Source organism: Bactrocera neohumeralis, chromosome 2 (assembly GCF_024586455.1).
Source record: "Bactrocera neohumeralis isolate Rockhampton chromosome 2, APGP_CSIRO_Bneo_wtdbg2-racon-allhic-juicebox.fasta_v2, whole genome shotgun sequence".
NCBI classification, from domain to species: Eukaryota; Metazoa; Arthropoda; class Insecta; order Diptera; family Tephritidae; genus Bactrocera; species Bactrocera neohumeralis.
The window spans coordinates 15,452,197-15,470,028 of record NC_065919.1 but is presented as its reverse complement, the minus strand read 5'-3'; the positions used below and the strand labels follow the sequence as shown (position 1 = coordinate 15,470,028).

The following is a 17,832-nucleotide window of genomic DNA, read 5'->3' as shown; positions in this document are numbered from 1 at the left end:
CATATTTAAATATGCGTCGGAAACTGCGGTCGTATATTTTCAGTTTTTTAGCCATTTGATTGGCACTTCGCGGTGGATTTCGCTCAAGTCGCTTCTTCACTTTCCGAACCATCTTACGTGACATTGCAGTCTTTTGATGACCACCTCCATGGCGTTTTGCGATGCTACCAGTATCATTGTAATGAGTGATGGTGCGATAAAGAAAAACTTTATTCACATTCAGGTGTTTGAGCTCACGAACAATTGCTGGCTGTGATTTTCCAGCTAAATATAAAGCAATCACACTATTACGTTTGAATTCCATCACTGATCACTTTTTTTGCGTTCACTTTTGGCAAAACGCTTTTGTACACTTGTGAACAATACTCCGAACTGCCATTCAGCAAATTTATAAATAGCTGATTCCAGTGCGACAGCTGCACGAACGGTCTGAAGTGGGTTACACTTCGAGTGCCGGACCCTGTAGACATTGTTGATAGCATTATAATCCGTTGATAAATGGACTAATGTCCAAGTATTTCTTACAAAAATTATAATGATTTAAAATTTATCAACACAATATGATTTGATAATTTTGATGATACGTTTTATAGTAACTCTGGTCATTATTACAATATGTATGATGATAACTCTGATGCTATACTATTACGGGCAAAAAATAGTAAGACTTTGTTCATAATTTTAAAATTCTTAATTTATTCTTCAAAAACTATGTTGTCCCCCTCAAAGTAATCTCCCTTGGCCAAAATACACTTGTGCCAACATCCAACCCTCGAAACAGTCATTAAATACAATTTCCGGAGTAGCCTTCAATGCACGTAGCGATTCACTTTTAATGCCTTCCAATGACTCAAAACGGTTTCCACGGAGCGGTCGTTTGAGTTGTTTGAGAGCCAAAAGTCACAATGAGCTAAATCATGCAAATATGGTGGTTACGGCATGATATTGGTTAAAAATTTGGCGAAAAACTCACGAAGAATCAATGCAGTATGCGGCGGTGCATTATCGTGGTGCAAAAACCAAGAGATGTCGGCTCATAATTCCGGCCTCTTTCTACGAATCGCTTCGCGCAAATTCCGCATAATATTCAAATAGTATTCTTTGATGACAGTTTGGTCCGTGGGACACCTCGATTATCGATGAAAACAGTCAACATAACTTGGATTTTTGACCTGCTTTGACGTGATTTTTTTGGCTTCGGCTGACCGTTGTTACGATATTTTAGATCGAAAATTGTGTTTATGCTTCATGACATCTTGGTAGTCGGAAAGCAACTTTTTACAGACGTTAATCGTGGTTTCAGTTTTCTTAGACCCAGGTGATCTTTCAAAATGATTTTAACTGTTTAACTCTGACTGTTAATGGTCGATTTTCAAGCACCAATTCCTTTATTTTATTGACGTGTTGAGCATCAATTGATGTTGGTGGCCGTGAGGTGGTGGGTAGGGCGTTGTCGACGAGTTCTCGACGCTCTTTTAATACATTGTACTAATCAAAAACACTTGTTTGCGACAAAAAATTATCACGACAAACAATTAGCACCGAAGGCATGTTCACCAGAAATTTTATTCCACACACAAAATTTAATGAAACTTCTTTGTTGATCGTCGAATGCACTTTATGTGCCTCAGAAAGGCAAGCTTATACTAAACACTAATGAATATTTTGATGTGACATTTGGCTCATATGTCACTGACAGTCCTACCAACCCAGAAAAAAATATTTCTACGAATGGGTTTTCGAGCAAAATTTAAATTGATTAGTCTACTATATTTTGCCCACAGTATACATGAAAAACAAGTTTCTTAGTTCCAATGGCGTATTCGATTACCAATCTGTTAATTATGAATGAGTCTACAACAGTTGGGTGAGTTGAGAAAATTATTACGGCCTGGCGAATGTCCATTTTATATTAGATAATATTTAAAAGCGTAGTAAAATAATTATTAGATTCTGATTCCAGAAAAAGAGATAGATTGGTAAACTATTTTAATACCTTTGAAGTTATATATACTCGTCTATTTTATTCACATACATCATATCATTTATCAAGATAAAATTAAATGCTGAAAAAATAATACAAAAAATGCAGAATTTGTTGTTTTTAAACTTAACAGATAAAAGGCGTAAACAAAATGGAATAAAAAGAGACATGTTTTCAAACACAAAATAAGAAAAAGTACAGCAAACAAATTCTTTACGGTTGCGAAAACAAAGTAAACGAAAGGCAATACCCAAAAACAAGACACCAAATGAGGCTAAAACAAATAATATAAGAAACTAAATAAAAAGAGATAATAAAAATCGACTGTGAAATGCGCGCCATTGAATTGTAAAAAGGCAGTGTGAGCGGTGTGTAAGCTTAAAACATCCTTCATTGAGGTCAATGAGTGTAAAAGTAGGGAGAAAAGGTTTTAATAAAAGAATGAGGCAAGTCAACTGCACACTCTACGTACACACACACACATGTATGCGCATATATGTATGTAGTTTAACACTAAGTAAGGATTATCGTAACATGAACTCACTAACTATGTGTCTACATACTTACATATACTATATATGTAAGTATATCGGCAAAAATGCAGCTCACATAGTACTAAAAAATTTCACATATGTCTGCATGTATGTATGTGCGTGTGGGTATTCAACATATGTGTCTGATCGCTGCAAATGATGTGTACACCCAACGGCTAAAATCAGCAGCAACAAGCCACAATGCCAGTCACAACATTGTATCGCACTCACATGATTGAATGTAAGTTATGTGAGAAGGCAACAGCTACACACATACAAGTATGTATGTATATGCTCTCCTCATCTAAGCAAGCTTATGCAGATGAGTCCTTTATTCACGAACCCCTCAGATGTATGTTTTTTAACCACAAATCTTGCCATGTCATTTGTTTGCCTGCCCTGATGTGTTGCTGTTCATTTTGCACAGAGAAGAAAAAGAAGAAGAAGAAGAGAAAAATATAACCGTAATGACTGACGCTTCGTTGCATGTATTTATTGTGTCGGCTGTTTTGCTTGTACTCTGTGTGCAAGTGAAAAGTGGGCGGGGAGGGCTGAAAAACATTAAGTAACCAAATAAATATACTGAATTAGTATGTCCATACTAGATATTAGGAATCGAAAGTATAGTATGAAGTTAATTATGTCTGTGGTTTTAAATAACTTTGACATAAAACTTGTTGTTGAAGAGAGATTAAAGAGCAAGGCGTTATTTTTATATTTTTATACTCTCGCAACAAAGTTGCTAAGGAGAGTATTATAGTTTTGTTCACATAACGGTTGTTTGTAATATAGGGTTATATATACCAAAGTGATCAGGGTGATCAGTAGAGTTGAAATCCGGATGTCTGTCTGTCCGTCCGTCTGTCCGTCCGTGCAAACTGTAACTTGAGTAAAAATTGAGATATCATGATGAAACTTGGTACACATATTTCTTGGCTCCATAAAAAGGTTAAGTTCGAAGATGGGCAAAATCGGCCAACTGCCACGCCCACAAAATGGCGAAACTCGAAAACCTATAAAGTGTCATAACTAAGCCATAAATAAAGATTTAAAGTATTTACCACAAAGGATCGCATTTTTTGGATTATTTTTTTGGAAAAGTTGGCCCCGCCTCCTACTAATTTTTTTATATATCTCAGAAACTACTATAGCTATGTTAACCAAACTATAGAGTCGTTTCCTTCAGGCATTTCCATGTACAGTTCAAAAATGTAAGAAATCGAATAATAACCACGTCCACCTCCCATACAAAGGTTATGTTGAAAATCACTAAAAGTGAAACCGACTAACAAAAAACGTCAGAAGGAAGCTGCACCCAGGCTTCTTTTAAAAATTGAAAATGGGTGTGGCGTCGCCCACTTATGGACCAAAAACCATATCTCAGGAACTACTACACCGATTTCAATGAAATTCGGTATATAATATTTTCTTAACACCCTGATGACATGTACGAAATATGGGTGATATCGGTTCACAACCACGCTTTCTTCCAATATAACGCTATTTTGAATTCCATCTGATGCCTTCTCTGTATAATATATATGTACATTAGGAACCAATGATGATAGCGGAATAAAATTTTACACAAATACGGTATTTGAAAAATATGTAAATGACGGATAATGAAATCTCGATTATCACTTTATCATGCGAGAGTATAAAATGTTCGGTGACACCTGAACTTAGCCCTTCCTTACTTGTTCTAATTTGCTTGATTCACAAATGAAAGAAAGAATCTTTATTTCCAAGTATCATTTTTCAAACACGCAAAATAAGTTCTTATAAATTTAATCCCTCGTATTAAATTTGTTTGCATATGGAATACTAAGTGCGATATGACGTATACGTAACATTTGAATGGAGTCTACCATTAAACTTTGGTGTTGTAAAATATTCTTTTACCATAAATATGAGTTACTACTGTGCAATTTATGATTATATACATATATAAATTATAACAAACAATTTAAATAAAAAAATTACATAAATAAATTTAATTAGAATATGCGAATTAATTTTGATGAATTTAAAACTCGAATTGTTTGTTTAATTTCATTTTATCTATGTATATTCGTGCACTACTTCACGGCATGTTACATTCGCACTGTGGTATGTAGTCTCAGGCGCAGCTTTTTCCAGACTTCCCTCGAGATGCTTCTATTTTCCGTCACGTTATACATATGTATATGTAAAGTCACACGAGTGACTTGTGGCATTCTATAGTATGCGTATGTCAATGAATATAAGCATTTTCAATTACACTCTTCAGCATGTATGAACATGTAAAGGGAATTAATTTTCCATTAACTAGTGTTATGCGAACAACGTTTCGAAGTTACTGATGCTTATATTTATACCCTGAACAGGGTATATTTAGTTTGTCACGAAGTTTGTAACACACAGAAGGAAGCGTCGGAGACCCTGTAAAGTATATATCGACTCAGCTCGACATACTGATCATTTAGCATGTCGAGCTGAGTCGATTTAGCCATGTCCGTCTGTCTGTCCATCTGTCTGTATATATACGAACTAGTCCCTCAGTTTTTAAGATATCGTTTTGAAATTTTGAAAACGTAATTTTCTCTTCAAGAAGCTGTTCATTTGTCGGAACTGCCGATATCGGACCACTATAACAAATAGCTGCCATACAAACTGAACGATCGGAATCAAGTTCTTGTATGGAAAACTTTCACATTTGACAAGATATATTCACGAAATTTGGCATGGATTACTGCTTAAGGTAACAATATAATCTCCCAAAAAATTATTCAGAACGGATTACTATAGCATATAGCTTCCATACAAACTGAAGACTTAGTTACTAACAGAAATGCACCTGTGAAGGGTGTTTAGCTTCGGTGCAACCGAAGTTAACGTTTTTTCTTGTTTTAAATACTATGTATGTTGTACTAAAAAGTGGGTTTTATAGAATTACTCTTAAGTGGTTAATAAATTTCAACCATCAGATATTAAAATAACTGCAATTTTATATAAATTATCAATGCTTGATGCGATTAATGTCTAAAAGGTCTTAAATCGACCATATCAATACTTGGAGCATTTCTATTATATCTTATATCTTTAGCAGTTATCATGGTTAAACCTAATTTTAGCAAGGGACTACTTAAATTATCACGTGATATATTATATTTACAGCACCATCCTCTATTTTCATTAACATACAATTATGTATGTATTTTTTATATATTTATTTCATTTTTTTCATGTAAGCAAAAATTCCCATTATATTTTACATCTTTTGCGCTCATGAGCAACACCAGACTATACCGGTTTGCAACCGCATCGACATTTACATTTTCATATGCGCAAACCCATGAGAATCAGCTATACACATACATATACTAGATTATTATATTATAGATGAGTGTTTAAATGGGATGTTAGCATCGAATTGCAGAATGGTTAATCTTAGTTGGAAGCTCGTGTGTATTTATAATGTGTGCAATTTTAGTAACTCAAGCGTGAATTCTCGGTGGATAAAAACTGAGCTAATGCATATATTTGTATATATATTAGCTATATATATGTATATGTATGTACGTATATATATATATATATATATATATATTAGGTATTTACGTATATAGGTACGCATATGTATTAAGGTGGGTAAAAACAATCATTCGTATTGTACACCACGTCGTATGAGCAACACAGAATGCATAAATCACTTTTATCAATTCTCAGTAATAACTTAACTGCGTACTATATTACTTTTAAAGAAATTTTTTTGTGGAAAAATTTAATCTTACAAGATCAAAAAATTCTATTGCCAATATAAGCATACGATATTTACATATGTCAACAGATAAATATATAATTTATTTTTTAAACTGTAAATAAGGAGCTTGTTTACGTTGGATCCTTGTTTTTAGGGCAAGAACTGAAGATATTTGCAAACAGAAAACATGATTAACATGGAAAATAACGGACAACCTTGTACATATATATACATATACGCAATTTGTCAGAAATACAATCCAAACATGTATACACTTATGAATTTCAATGGGTAAATTTTATATGTGTGTTGTATGTTTCTGCGCAAAACAAACTTTCGACCAAAAACAAATTAAATATTGTTTGCTAATAAAGCTAAATCTGCGGTCAAAAGTTTATAAATACACTTGTAAACAAAATGAAAAGCAATTAATTGAAGTCAAAGTGGTAGTGGTGTTAACCTAATAATATAGTCTCATTTACGCGTTGCTGAATTTTTGTTTTGATAATTTTTTAAAATTTTTTACCGAAATAAACTTTTTAAATTTCAAAAATTTATATCACAAACAGAGATTAAATTTCAATTTCTTGTATACAAATTTATTTCATCGAATGTTATTGCAAAATCAACGATGAGTTTGCAAAAATGTCTTCGTTCGTATCTTCTGCAAGCATAAACGAATTTCTGTGCAAGTCTTTACGTCATTCCAAGCTGTGTTTCGGATGTTCTGCGAGTACATAACGAAATATATTCATTTTTAAATATGTTCATATGTATAAGATTATGGTATTTTATGAAAAAAACTTTAGATCTATGTTGATAAAACAAAAGATCAGGAGCACTTTTGAAGAAATAAGCAACAGCTATATTGTAGCGTTGTTTAGAAATTCCAAGTCAAACAGCTAATCTGGTGATGGTAGAAGGTCCAATAAAAAAAGCTAAAAAAAAAAAAAAAAAAATACTACGTTTTTGCCAAAATGTTACAACTAAGCGAAAAAACATCAAGATAAGGCAAAAATTTAAAAGGTCATAAAAAAACTGACACATACGAACGCCAAACCCTTTGAGGGTTTTACTATACTGACCTAGTACCATCACCCTGACTTGGAATTTCTCACCCCCAGACAATAATCCCAAAAATGTTCCACAGTGTAATCTATGAATCTATGCCAAACTTTGTAAAAATATCTTGTCAAATAAAAATGTGTTCCCTACGAGGGAAGTTTGTCAGTTTGTAAGGAAGATATACGCTATAGTAATCCGATATCAGCGGTTCCGACAAATGAGCAGCTTCTTGCTGAGACAAATCTCTTTCTTAATTCTTCTTCTTCCTTTGCTCAGTACAACTTTTATTTGTAGCAAATTATATTTAAATAAGTGAAATAATTTAAAATCTGCGTCATCTAGAACACATTATATTAGCTGTCAGAAACATGTGTGCTGTCAAATTTCCAATGTCCATTCCGTTGTTTATATTTTGCTTACGACTGACATTGCAAGTACTTAGGCATATTATCATATATTTTATTCTTACAGAGCTGTTAAAGTGATCCAAAGCTATGTTTGTCTCTTATTTAATTTTATTGTTGTTTTCATTTATATTTCCTAGCTATTGTGCTGACACGGTTTAATTGATTTTCAATAAAAGTGTCAATGGCAGCAACAACACGGTGCAAACAAATTACAGCCCGAGTACGCTTGTAAACGTCAGCATGTCAGTCACTCGCGAAAACGCATTCAGTGACGTAATTGTTGCGCTTTGGAAAATGTGCGAAGCAAAAACAAAAGTAGACCGCTGTCAAACGCATTTGAAATGTGACTCGCACTTGACGCTAATTAAAGTGTTTTAACCACTAAAAATATCCATGGTTTGTGGCGATTCTTTGAAATCTTTGCTTGACTGTATTGTATGTCGTATATTTATGCGAGTAATGTACACAGTCAGCTAATTGGAACTATAAGCAAGGGTTTGAAATACTGTTGGCCTAATGGACATCGAGATTCAAGTTGTTATACTGTATCCATTTAGCAGCATTTTTCGTATTTTAACAAATCTTTCTTTATTTATTGGCATAGACACTGCTTACGCGGTTATAGCCGAGTTTACAACCACGCACCAGTCGTTCTTCTTTTTCCTCTTTGGCCCCAATTGGCGGTTTCAAGTGTGGTGAGACCTTCTCCATCTGGTCTTTCCAACGGAGTGAAGGTCTTCCTCTTCCTCTGCTTGCCCCGGCGGGTACTGCATCGAATACTCTCAGAGCTGAAGTGTTTCCATCCATTCGAATGACATGATCTAGCCAGCGTATCCGCTGTCTCTTAATTCGCTGAACTATGTGAATGTGATCGTATATCTCACACAGCTCATCGTCGTTCATCGAATTCGATATTCGCCGTGGCCAACGCGCAAAGGACCATAAATCCTCCGGAAAACCTTTATCTCGAAAACTCGTATCCTCGACTCATCAGATGATGTCATCGTCGAAGCCTCTGCACCATATAGCAGGACGGGAATAGTGAGTGACTTATGGTGTTTTGTTTTTGTTCGTCGAGAGAGGACTTTACTTCTCAATTGCCTACTTAGTCCAAAGTAGCACCTGTTGACAAGAGATATTCTGCTTTGAATTTCGTGACTAACATTTTTGTTGGCGTTGATGCTGGCTCCTAATTAGACGAAATTTTCTACGACTTCGAAGTTATGACTGTCAACGTGACGTGGGTGTCTAGTCGCGATTGCGACGACTCTTTGTTTGATGACAGGAGATATTTGGTCTTGCTCTCGTTCACTAACAGACCCATTTGTTCCGCTTCCTTATTCAGTAGAACTAACGGCACGGTTGTTGAGGCCAATAAATAGAGTTAAGACATAGTCTGATAAAATGTAATTAGTACGTCACTCTAACCTGACCTAACTTTACTGATCAAGTTTGCTTTCAAGTTGTTTTTATTACTCATTTGCATAAAATAATAACCTAAAAGATCTTTTTCACAATATTTGGGCATATACTATAAATATCTGCCTCAGCATTTAAATATCTATAGTTTGTAGATTTGTTCGCACATACCATAGCCTCGGCCACAACCAAAACCCTAAAGCGAGCAGTATCTTGGTGAATACTGAAAATGCTTTTAATTAATCCATTACAAAGATTTCATGGTGTATTGTAGCCATAATGTCGATTTAATTAAAACTGTGTTCTTTACAAGTCGGCAGGAGTCGGCAGCGAAAGGCTAAAGGTATGTAAATATAAATTAGAAAATAATGCTCACAAACCTGTGTAACGGAAATCAGTGAAAATTCAGGGGAATCAGTTAACAAATTTAAACCATAAATTTGGTTCGATTGAAGTACCTTTGATGTTACCAAGCAAACAGTTATACAGTAAGGTATACCCTCAGCCACTTTCACTTACAGTACACGCTATTCATATACAGTTGTATATACACATATGTACATATGTATATAAAATGGCAGGTATCCTCCAGTGACTTGCGAAATTGCTTTTCACTTGCAAAACCCACATCTCTGCTCAAGTCTTTTGCTTTCTGTGTTCTGTTTGTTGGAAAATTTCGAATTCTACAGTATTGATTTATTTAACTTTGGCAAATAAAGCACAACGGAATAATGCAATAAAATATTTGCAACAAACATAAATAAATATATGTATGTATATAAAAGCTGGTGTACAGTTACGAGTATATATTGTTCGCTGTGTCTTTCAAATGTCGTCTCAAGCTATATATTTACTTTAGTTGGCACGTACACCTCTGGAGTACTTTTAAATGCAGACACGTGTTTGTACAAATATAGCAACACTTTTGTGGAATGCTATTTTAGCTGTATATTTTCATTCCATAACGTTAACCTATCAGCTCTAAGGCTATGCACATAGTGGTGCAGCGACTAAAGCATTGATAAAAGTAAAGGAAAACGTGACGTTGACGCACCTTTATTCTTACTTGTGTTATGCGTATTTATGTTGGGTAACAAGTGCTGCTTTTGTGTGTTTTACTCTTTACTCGCTCATCGCATCACTATGCCAACAGCCTAGCTTGTGAAATGGAATGTTTTCAGCCTTTGTATTTCATTTTTGAATTCTATAAATGCCTCTTTTCATTTAATTTATATTTTATAATGGGAGATTCAAGTAGAAGTACTTTTTTCATTAGTCTTTTTTTGACAGATCCCGCGTGAGACGTGTCAAGCTGTCATGTTATTTTTGTTTAGTATTGTTTGGCATTTCACCATGAAAGGCTTAAGCATGAACAAAGTTTATAAATCGTTCAACTTTACTACGAAAATTCACGTTCTCTAAATAATGTGTTTCGCGCGCTTTTCTCAATTTTTTTTTCAACATAATCGGCCTACTGAGGGTACTATTCGCAACACCATCACCTATCTTAAGACCCAGCATTCATTAATGGATATCTTTCGACCAAATAGGTCACGTCCGCACGCAGTAAAGAAAAGATAGCAGACGTAGCTAGGTACGAAGATCGGGAAGAGTCGATTTTGGAGCCGTTCGCAGTAACTTGCACTGACCTATGAAACGATATGGCGAGATCTTAAATTGAAAGCGTCCAAAATACAGCTTGTGCTAGAACTGAAGCCGCTCGACCTTCCCAAGCGACATCGCTTCGCTCTATGGACTTTTGAAAATATCCAAAAAGATCCGACGTTTTCATGCCAAATTTTTTTCAGCGATGAGGCCCATTTCTGTCTTAATCGGTATGTAAACAAGCAAAATTGCCACAGTTGGGACGAAGAGCAACCTAAAGAGATTCAAGAGCTGCCATCTCATCCATAAAAAACAACGATGTGGTGTGGTTTGTGGTCGGGTGGAATTATCGGTCTATACTTCTTCAAAAATGATGCTGGTGATAACGTAACCGCCAATCGCGCCATGATAACGGATATTTGATGCCTGAAATTAAAGTTCGTGATCTCTGCGATATTTGGTAACAACAAGACGGCGCTACTTCCCACATATTGCATCAAACAATGGATTTATTGAGAGAACACTTCGGTGAACAAACAATTTCACGTTTTGGGCCGGTCGATTGGACTCAAAGAACGTGTGATATCACATCGTTAAACTTTTAGGTGTGGGGATATGTAAAGTCTAAAATCTATGCCGACTGTCTCGCTTCAATTTAGGCATTGGAGCAAAACATCACGCATGTCATTCGCTAGTTACCAGTCAAAATGCTCGAACGAGTCATAGAAAATCGGACTCAACGGATGGACCATCTGAGACATAGCCGCGGCTTATATTTGAAAGAGATAATCTTCAAAAAATAAATGCCAAAGAATGTTTTTTCGAATGATAATAAACATTCCCCATTAAATTTGAAGTTTCTCTATTTTTCTTTAAAAAAGTAGGGAACCTCAAATGGAACATACTTTATAAGTAGTTGTAGAGAAATAGAGACTAAAGTGAAGAAAACTGTAGATATCAAAATTTATACAATTGACTAATTTAATATATGAAATTAATAGAGTTACCTAAAAAGAAATAATTAAGTCTATGAAAAGTTTTGTAAGGACAAATATATGCCACATGTGGGTTTATACTTCGACATGATCTCCATCTTGAGTAGCACATTTACTGCAACGGTCATTCAACGTACGTTTCGATTCTGGGTCGATAGGGTGAAGCTGCGAGGACTTCAAAACAAGCATTTTTGTCCATCTTAACCTACTCATTTGAGTGAAATCTTATTCCAAAGAGCCCTCTTTGAGTTTAGAAAAGAAGAAGTATTCGCAAATGTCCAAGCTCGTTGAAAAATGTCTTTAATTTTTTGATCATATTACGAGCTGAATTTACAAATGCGGCACCTATTTGGTATAACTTGGACACACGCTCTCCTTCGAGTTGTCAATGTGTGAACTAACTAACTAAATTTCATTTCTCTCTCTCTCTCAAACAGTTTTCTGATCTTATTGCCTCCTGTAGCCTTTCTGCACCATTTATACCGGTACGCTTACGACGAATTTCGCCAAACTTATCATCATTGTTTATGTTGGGACAGATTTGCCGTAACACCTATCAAGCCAATTCTTTGCATGGGCAGTGTTTTCCCCCAAGAGAAAGCAGATATTTATAAAAAATACTAATGGAATATTTTTTTTTACTTTCAAATTAAAGTTAGTTGTCTATATACTATAGGGGAAGGATAGATATTTGTTGTTAGTAGCGGAGTCTCACCAAGGGTCAACGACTTTTTGCAAAATAAAATATACATATTTGCCTACTTTTGACTACGTTTAAAACCAATTCGTTTATGCCAATGCCATCACTTTTGTTTGTTTTTAGAATTCTGTTGCAAAATGTTAATATTCATAAACTTTATGAAGACAATTTGCATATCTAAGTCAAATGTTTGTGGTTGAAAGTTTTGGTTAATCAGCTTAAATATTTGGCAAGTGACGCTTAAGCTTGGTTAGACTAAGTGTGACAATAATAAACATATTTCCTACGTGACCCCAAAATGGAAAACTTAATTTTAAATGATGAGGAAGGTGGCAAATTTATTAAATGCTCTGAACATTTGTCAAGAAATTTATGTCCATCTTTGGAGACAATTAAATTAACATTATTTTTTTTTTTTAATAATTAGGTTAAGAAAAGAAAAAATATAGATTATTGTTATTTTTTTAATGACAAAGAAAATTGAAGCTTTAACAATAACTGCAGAAAAATGTTTTTGTAAGAAAATTTTATGCAACTTAAATTTCTCGCATACTTTTTCACATACTTGTTAGTATAAACATATTTAAATAAGCTTTATTACTCCTTTTAGAGCATTAAACTTCTCTTGCCTGCCTTTTGACAGTTGAAAGCGTCAACCACGTTGTGTTGCAAGTAGGCAATTAATGTTCAACATTCGTATGTTCTTGAAATTCAATATCTGCTACAAATAGTTAATTGAATATTTTTTCATATTATATATTATATACATATTATCATATATTACATATTGTATATATACTGCTGATATGTTTTAGATATCGAGTAACTTACTTTTTTTAGAAGAATGAAAAATAAAAACTATAGTAAAGATAAGCCATGCCTCTATATACATAACTGTTTTAAGGGGTTACATGGGTTTCCTCGGGTAAAAAAACAACGTTTTTCAACAATTTTTATCTCGTATAAAAATTTAAATATTTTATCAGAATTTTTTATGGCTACAAACATACACTATTAACAAAGAAATTCTGAAATTTTTGAAAAAAAAATTTTAACTCGGGCATTGCGACGTCATTTTCGGTGACCCCTCGGAAAAAAGATGCGCCGCGTTGGCAGGATATTTCCTTACAGGATCATCTAAAGTGAAAAAATACGTGGTTTAGTTAAAACCTTAACTTAGAACTTGGACGAAGGGAAAAAAACTAAGAATTGGATTTTTGGCAGACATTTTTATAAAGAAAGTAAAATTAAAAAAAATCCTTCCTCCAACTCTTTAAGAATTGTATCTCAAAGGCTTGTGTAAAATTTCATGAAGATCGGTTGAATAGTTCTCGAGAAATCTTGCTAACCGACTTCAGAAGCAGAGTTTCGAGAAAAACGTGTTTAAAGACGGCGCATTTAGCCTAACTAGCCTCCAGCGCACAAGTTCTCAAGTCTGCATCTCCGAAACTAAAACTCGGAACAACTTGAAAACAATATTCTAGAGGTGTTGTAGAATTTAATAAGACAAACAATTTTTTGAAAGCCGTAAACCCATGTAATCTCTTAAGCAACATATATCCATTGCGTATGAACAACATTTTGTACGTTAGTCTGATAACTTCCGCTACAAAATATTACATGTGTCTATATATTTAAGAATATGCCTAATAATTAATTTTGCAACATAAATTTTAAAATCATACCATATTGAAAGAGACTTTTAAGTAATGATATTTGCATTCCTTGCAACAATGAAATATATTCCATACATATATATACATATATAGAAAGAAAACATTTTGTATGAATTTGGTCAAACAATTTCATGTTCCAAATTTCCTTCTCCCAACTCCAATCACAAGGCAGCGCAATTATAATTCCTTCAGCTACATGTTACTTGATTTCTTAAAGGCTAACTAAAAATTGCCTGCAAACTTATTTTGCTTCGTGTTCACACAACTCGTAGAATAGTTCATAGAAAAGTTGGGCAACACGTAGTCCACAGCGTCCCGGTTGGCCCCAGCACATAGTTTTTCAGTTTTGTTGCATTAGCTTGGCTTCAGCACACTGTCACGTATAAGGCTTCAATAAAAGTTATTTCAAACAAGACGAGGCGAAATCGAATGCGAACACGACTTTTCGCAAAAAAAAGGCAAAAAAACAGGAAGAAATTGCTACCAAAAACTTTGCCACAAATAGAATAACCTCGAAATAGAAAATCGAAAGTACAAACGTAATAAAAACGACAAAAAAAAAAACAAAATTCAAAAAGCAAAGAGAATATTTTGTATCCTTTTAGTTAGAATAGGTGTAGTTGGATTTCTTACATAAAACGCTTTACGCTTGCTTTTTATGTAATGCTGCTGAAATGCGGTTTCCCACTGCGTTCAGATACAAAAATCCTTGCGAATTTGCTTTACTTCAGTGACTTCGCTTATGCATTCTTTCATTCTCCTCACTCAACCACATTACCGCTTTCTTATTCGCATTTATACACAGAGGGCATTAAAGGTCTCTGCCATTAGCATAAAATGCAAATTGTTGTGTATGAGTTAATACTCATAATGAGCTAATGAATGCCAGCACAGTTATAGACAAAAACAAAGCTTGAAACAACAAAGAAAGTCATTAGCGCCTACAATAACGACAAAGCAGTGCATAACAAAAATGACAGGAAATATATTATTATTTTCGGAATCAGCTGTACCATTTCTTGCTAAAGCTTGTTACGTTAGTATTAGCGAGAAGATAATACTAAAAGCTTATTAAATAATTGTGGAACTATAAAATGTGAGTTGGTTATGTCATTACTAAAGGATATTCTATGTTTGCTCTTTTTATAACAAAATAGCTATTTGAAGTAAAATGTAATTAGCTAGTTTAGAATGTTGGGTCATAACTATAAATAAACATATGTGGAAATAGGTAAATATAAAAAATTTAACAAGATCTCCAATTTTTTATTTCTACCTTTTAAGGTCGTTTGCCATATTTTTATATTATAACGGTTAAGAAGCAATACTCTATTACAACTAGCTGTGTATAATCCAAGTTAACTACTTTCTCTACTTAAGTAACGTTCCTCGTTAAAAAAACACCATTTTTTCAACATTTCTTTTTTCATATAAAACATGAAATATTTTATTAGAATTTTTTACTGTTACAAATATACACTACTAACAAAGAAATTCTAATATTTTTGGAAGAAAATATATTAAACTTGCCATTGCGACGCCATTTTCGGTGACTCCTCGGTAAAAAGATACACCCACATTGGCAGGATAACTGCTTACAGAATCATCTCAAGTGAAAAAATACGTGTTTTAGTTAAAACCTTAACTTAGAACTTGCACGAAGGAAAAAAACCCAGCACTGGATTTTTGGCAGACATTTTTACAAAAACAAAATTAAAATTTCAGTCAACATTTCGCGACATTTTTTTTAATAGTCATAATTGAAAAAAAAAAAAAAATAATCCTTCGTCCAAATTTATAAGAAGTGTATGTCAAAGACCTGCGTAAAATTTCAGAAATTTTGCCAACTGACTTCAAAAACACACTTTCTAGAAAAAGGAGTTTACCTGCGACGCTAAGCTAACCTCGAGCGCACAAGTTCTCAAGGCTGTATCTAAGAAACTACTTTTATTACTTGGATCAACTTGAAAATTTAGGACAATATTCTAGAGCTGTTGTAGAATTTAATAAGACAATAAAAAATTCGATTTTTTGAAAGCGGTAACCCCTTAAAAATACTAGCATTGGTTCTTTGTTCTAAATCTGTAGAACTGTCAAATAATTACATTTAAAAGTTGGAAATCTATAAAATAGTTTATCAGAATATTTTTATTTACTTATTACGGCAGCTAGTTTAGCAAAATTTCAAGAATTTTGTTAGCTGAAAATTTTCCCTTATACTTTTATTCTCTTCTCGTTTAATCTCTTATTGGCGCTCTCAACTTCCGAGAACAGCATATTTGACCTTTTTGATAAATTCTGTTGAGTGCCAAAGAATAGATATGATTTCTATATAATATCAACTACATACAGTCAATATCAAATAAATTTCGAATCTCATGCTGGTCATTTCATGCCTTACAAATGCCATAAACCTTGCTACAATGCGTTGTCGATTAAAAGTAAAGCCAACCTAACCTAGAATTAAAAAAAAACACTTCTAATAACGATTAATTTAATAGAAATATTTCTTTTTTACACCATTCTTTACAGAAATATCTTGTTAATACGGACAAGAGTGGCGAATTGACAGTTACAGTGCAGGTATAAGGAGAATATCACAACTAAAAACCTCTTTAAAACATCACGATGCTCTTTACACATGCGTTCATATATACATATATATATATACATTAAAATATACTACATTGTATTTTATTTAAATTTCCACTTGACTTTCCATTAGGGCGACTTGACACAACAAGAAAAGCGTGCAGTCTTCATTACAGTCCACGATCTGGGATGCAATCGTAAGTTATTGAAATTCATTTGTGGCTTTTTACATCATATATTATAAATTAAATGCTCGTTCATTTATGGGAGCAGTGAAATGCGCAAATCAATAAATAAAAAAGCGCAAAAGAAGTACAAAAAAGAAAAACTCGTGGCAAATATGTAATAAAGTCCACGCCTAAATAAATAAAGAGAGCGTTACAATAAAAAATCATACAAACCTACATATTTGAGTAGAGTAATTGTGCGAAACTTTTCCATGAGTAATGATTTATGAACCATAAAATGTTACACAAGTAAAATGTTGAAAATTGCTTGAAGCGAGGAGGTGAAAGTTTCTTTAAAATGTAAAAATATCACATTCCTGTTTCCTACGAAGAATTGTTAAAAAATAAATTTAAACATAAATTTGTTAGCTTTTACTTATTATTTTTTATCCATACTATTTGACAGACAACTCATTCCAAGAATTTGTCAGCAGTCCATGCATGACGGAGATTAAGGAGCGTTCCTGTTTCATACACATCGATGTACCTGGACATGCTGATAATGCTGAGGCCTTACCGGACAGGTAAATAAATATTTCAGATTTTTTGGAGATTCTCTCTCTTTTCAGAATTCGAATAATAATAATATAATTGGTATTATATTGCTCTCGCTTTCTCTCTACCCAGAATACCAATAATGTATATAAATAAATAGGTCTTGGAACACAAGCAAACAGGCAATACCACAAAGTTACTGTGTAGTAGTGTTGATGATGGATCGACCAAAAAGCTCTTATGTTTAGGCAAAAGGCAGCTTAGTAACATTAAAGGTGTCATCACTGGGCACCTTAAGATTACACTTAAGTTTCCATCTTTGAAAAATGGGAAAAATCGGTTGAGTAGTTCTCGAGAAATCTTGGCAACCGACTTCAAAAACAAAGTTTCGA

The 17,832-nt window shown here is 33.8% G+C and overlaps 1 protein-coding gene across 10 annotated transcripts in view; it reads left to right on the top strand.

Annotated features, from left to right (window-relative positions):
- The window catches only part of LOC126751726 (uncharacterized protein ZK1073.1), a 63,558-nt gene that overhangs the window by 38,059 nt on the left and 7,667 nt on the right, over window positions 1–17,832 (top strand). For all 10 annotated transcript variants that reach the window (XM_050462223.1, XM_050462222.1, XM_050462221.1 and 7 more), the window contains 3 exons: window positions 16,659–16,709; window positions 16,852–16,915; window positions 17,352–17,469. In XM_050462223.1, coding sequence (XP_050318180.1) covers window positions 16,659–16,709; window positions 16,852–16,915; window positions 17,352–17,469 — 233 coding nt within the window. The remainder of the gene's footprint in view (window positions 1–16,658; window positions 16,710–16,851; window positions 16,916–17,351; window positions 17,470–17,832) is intronic.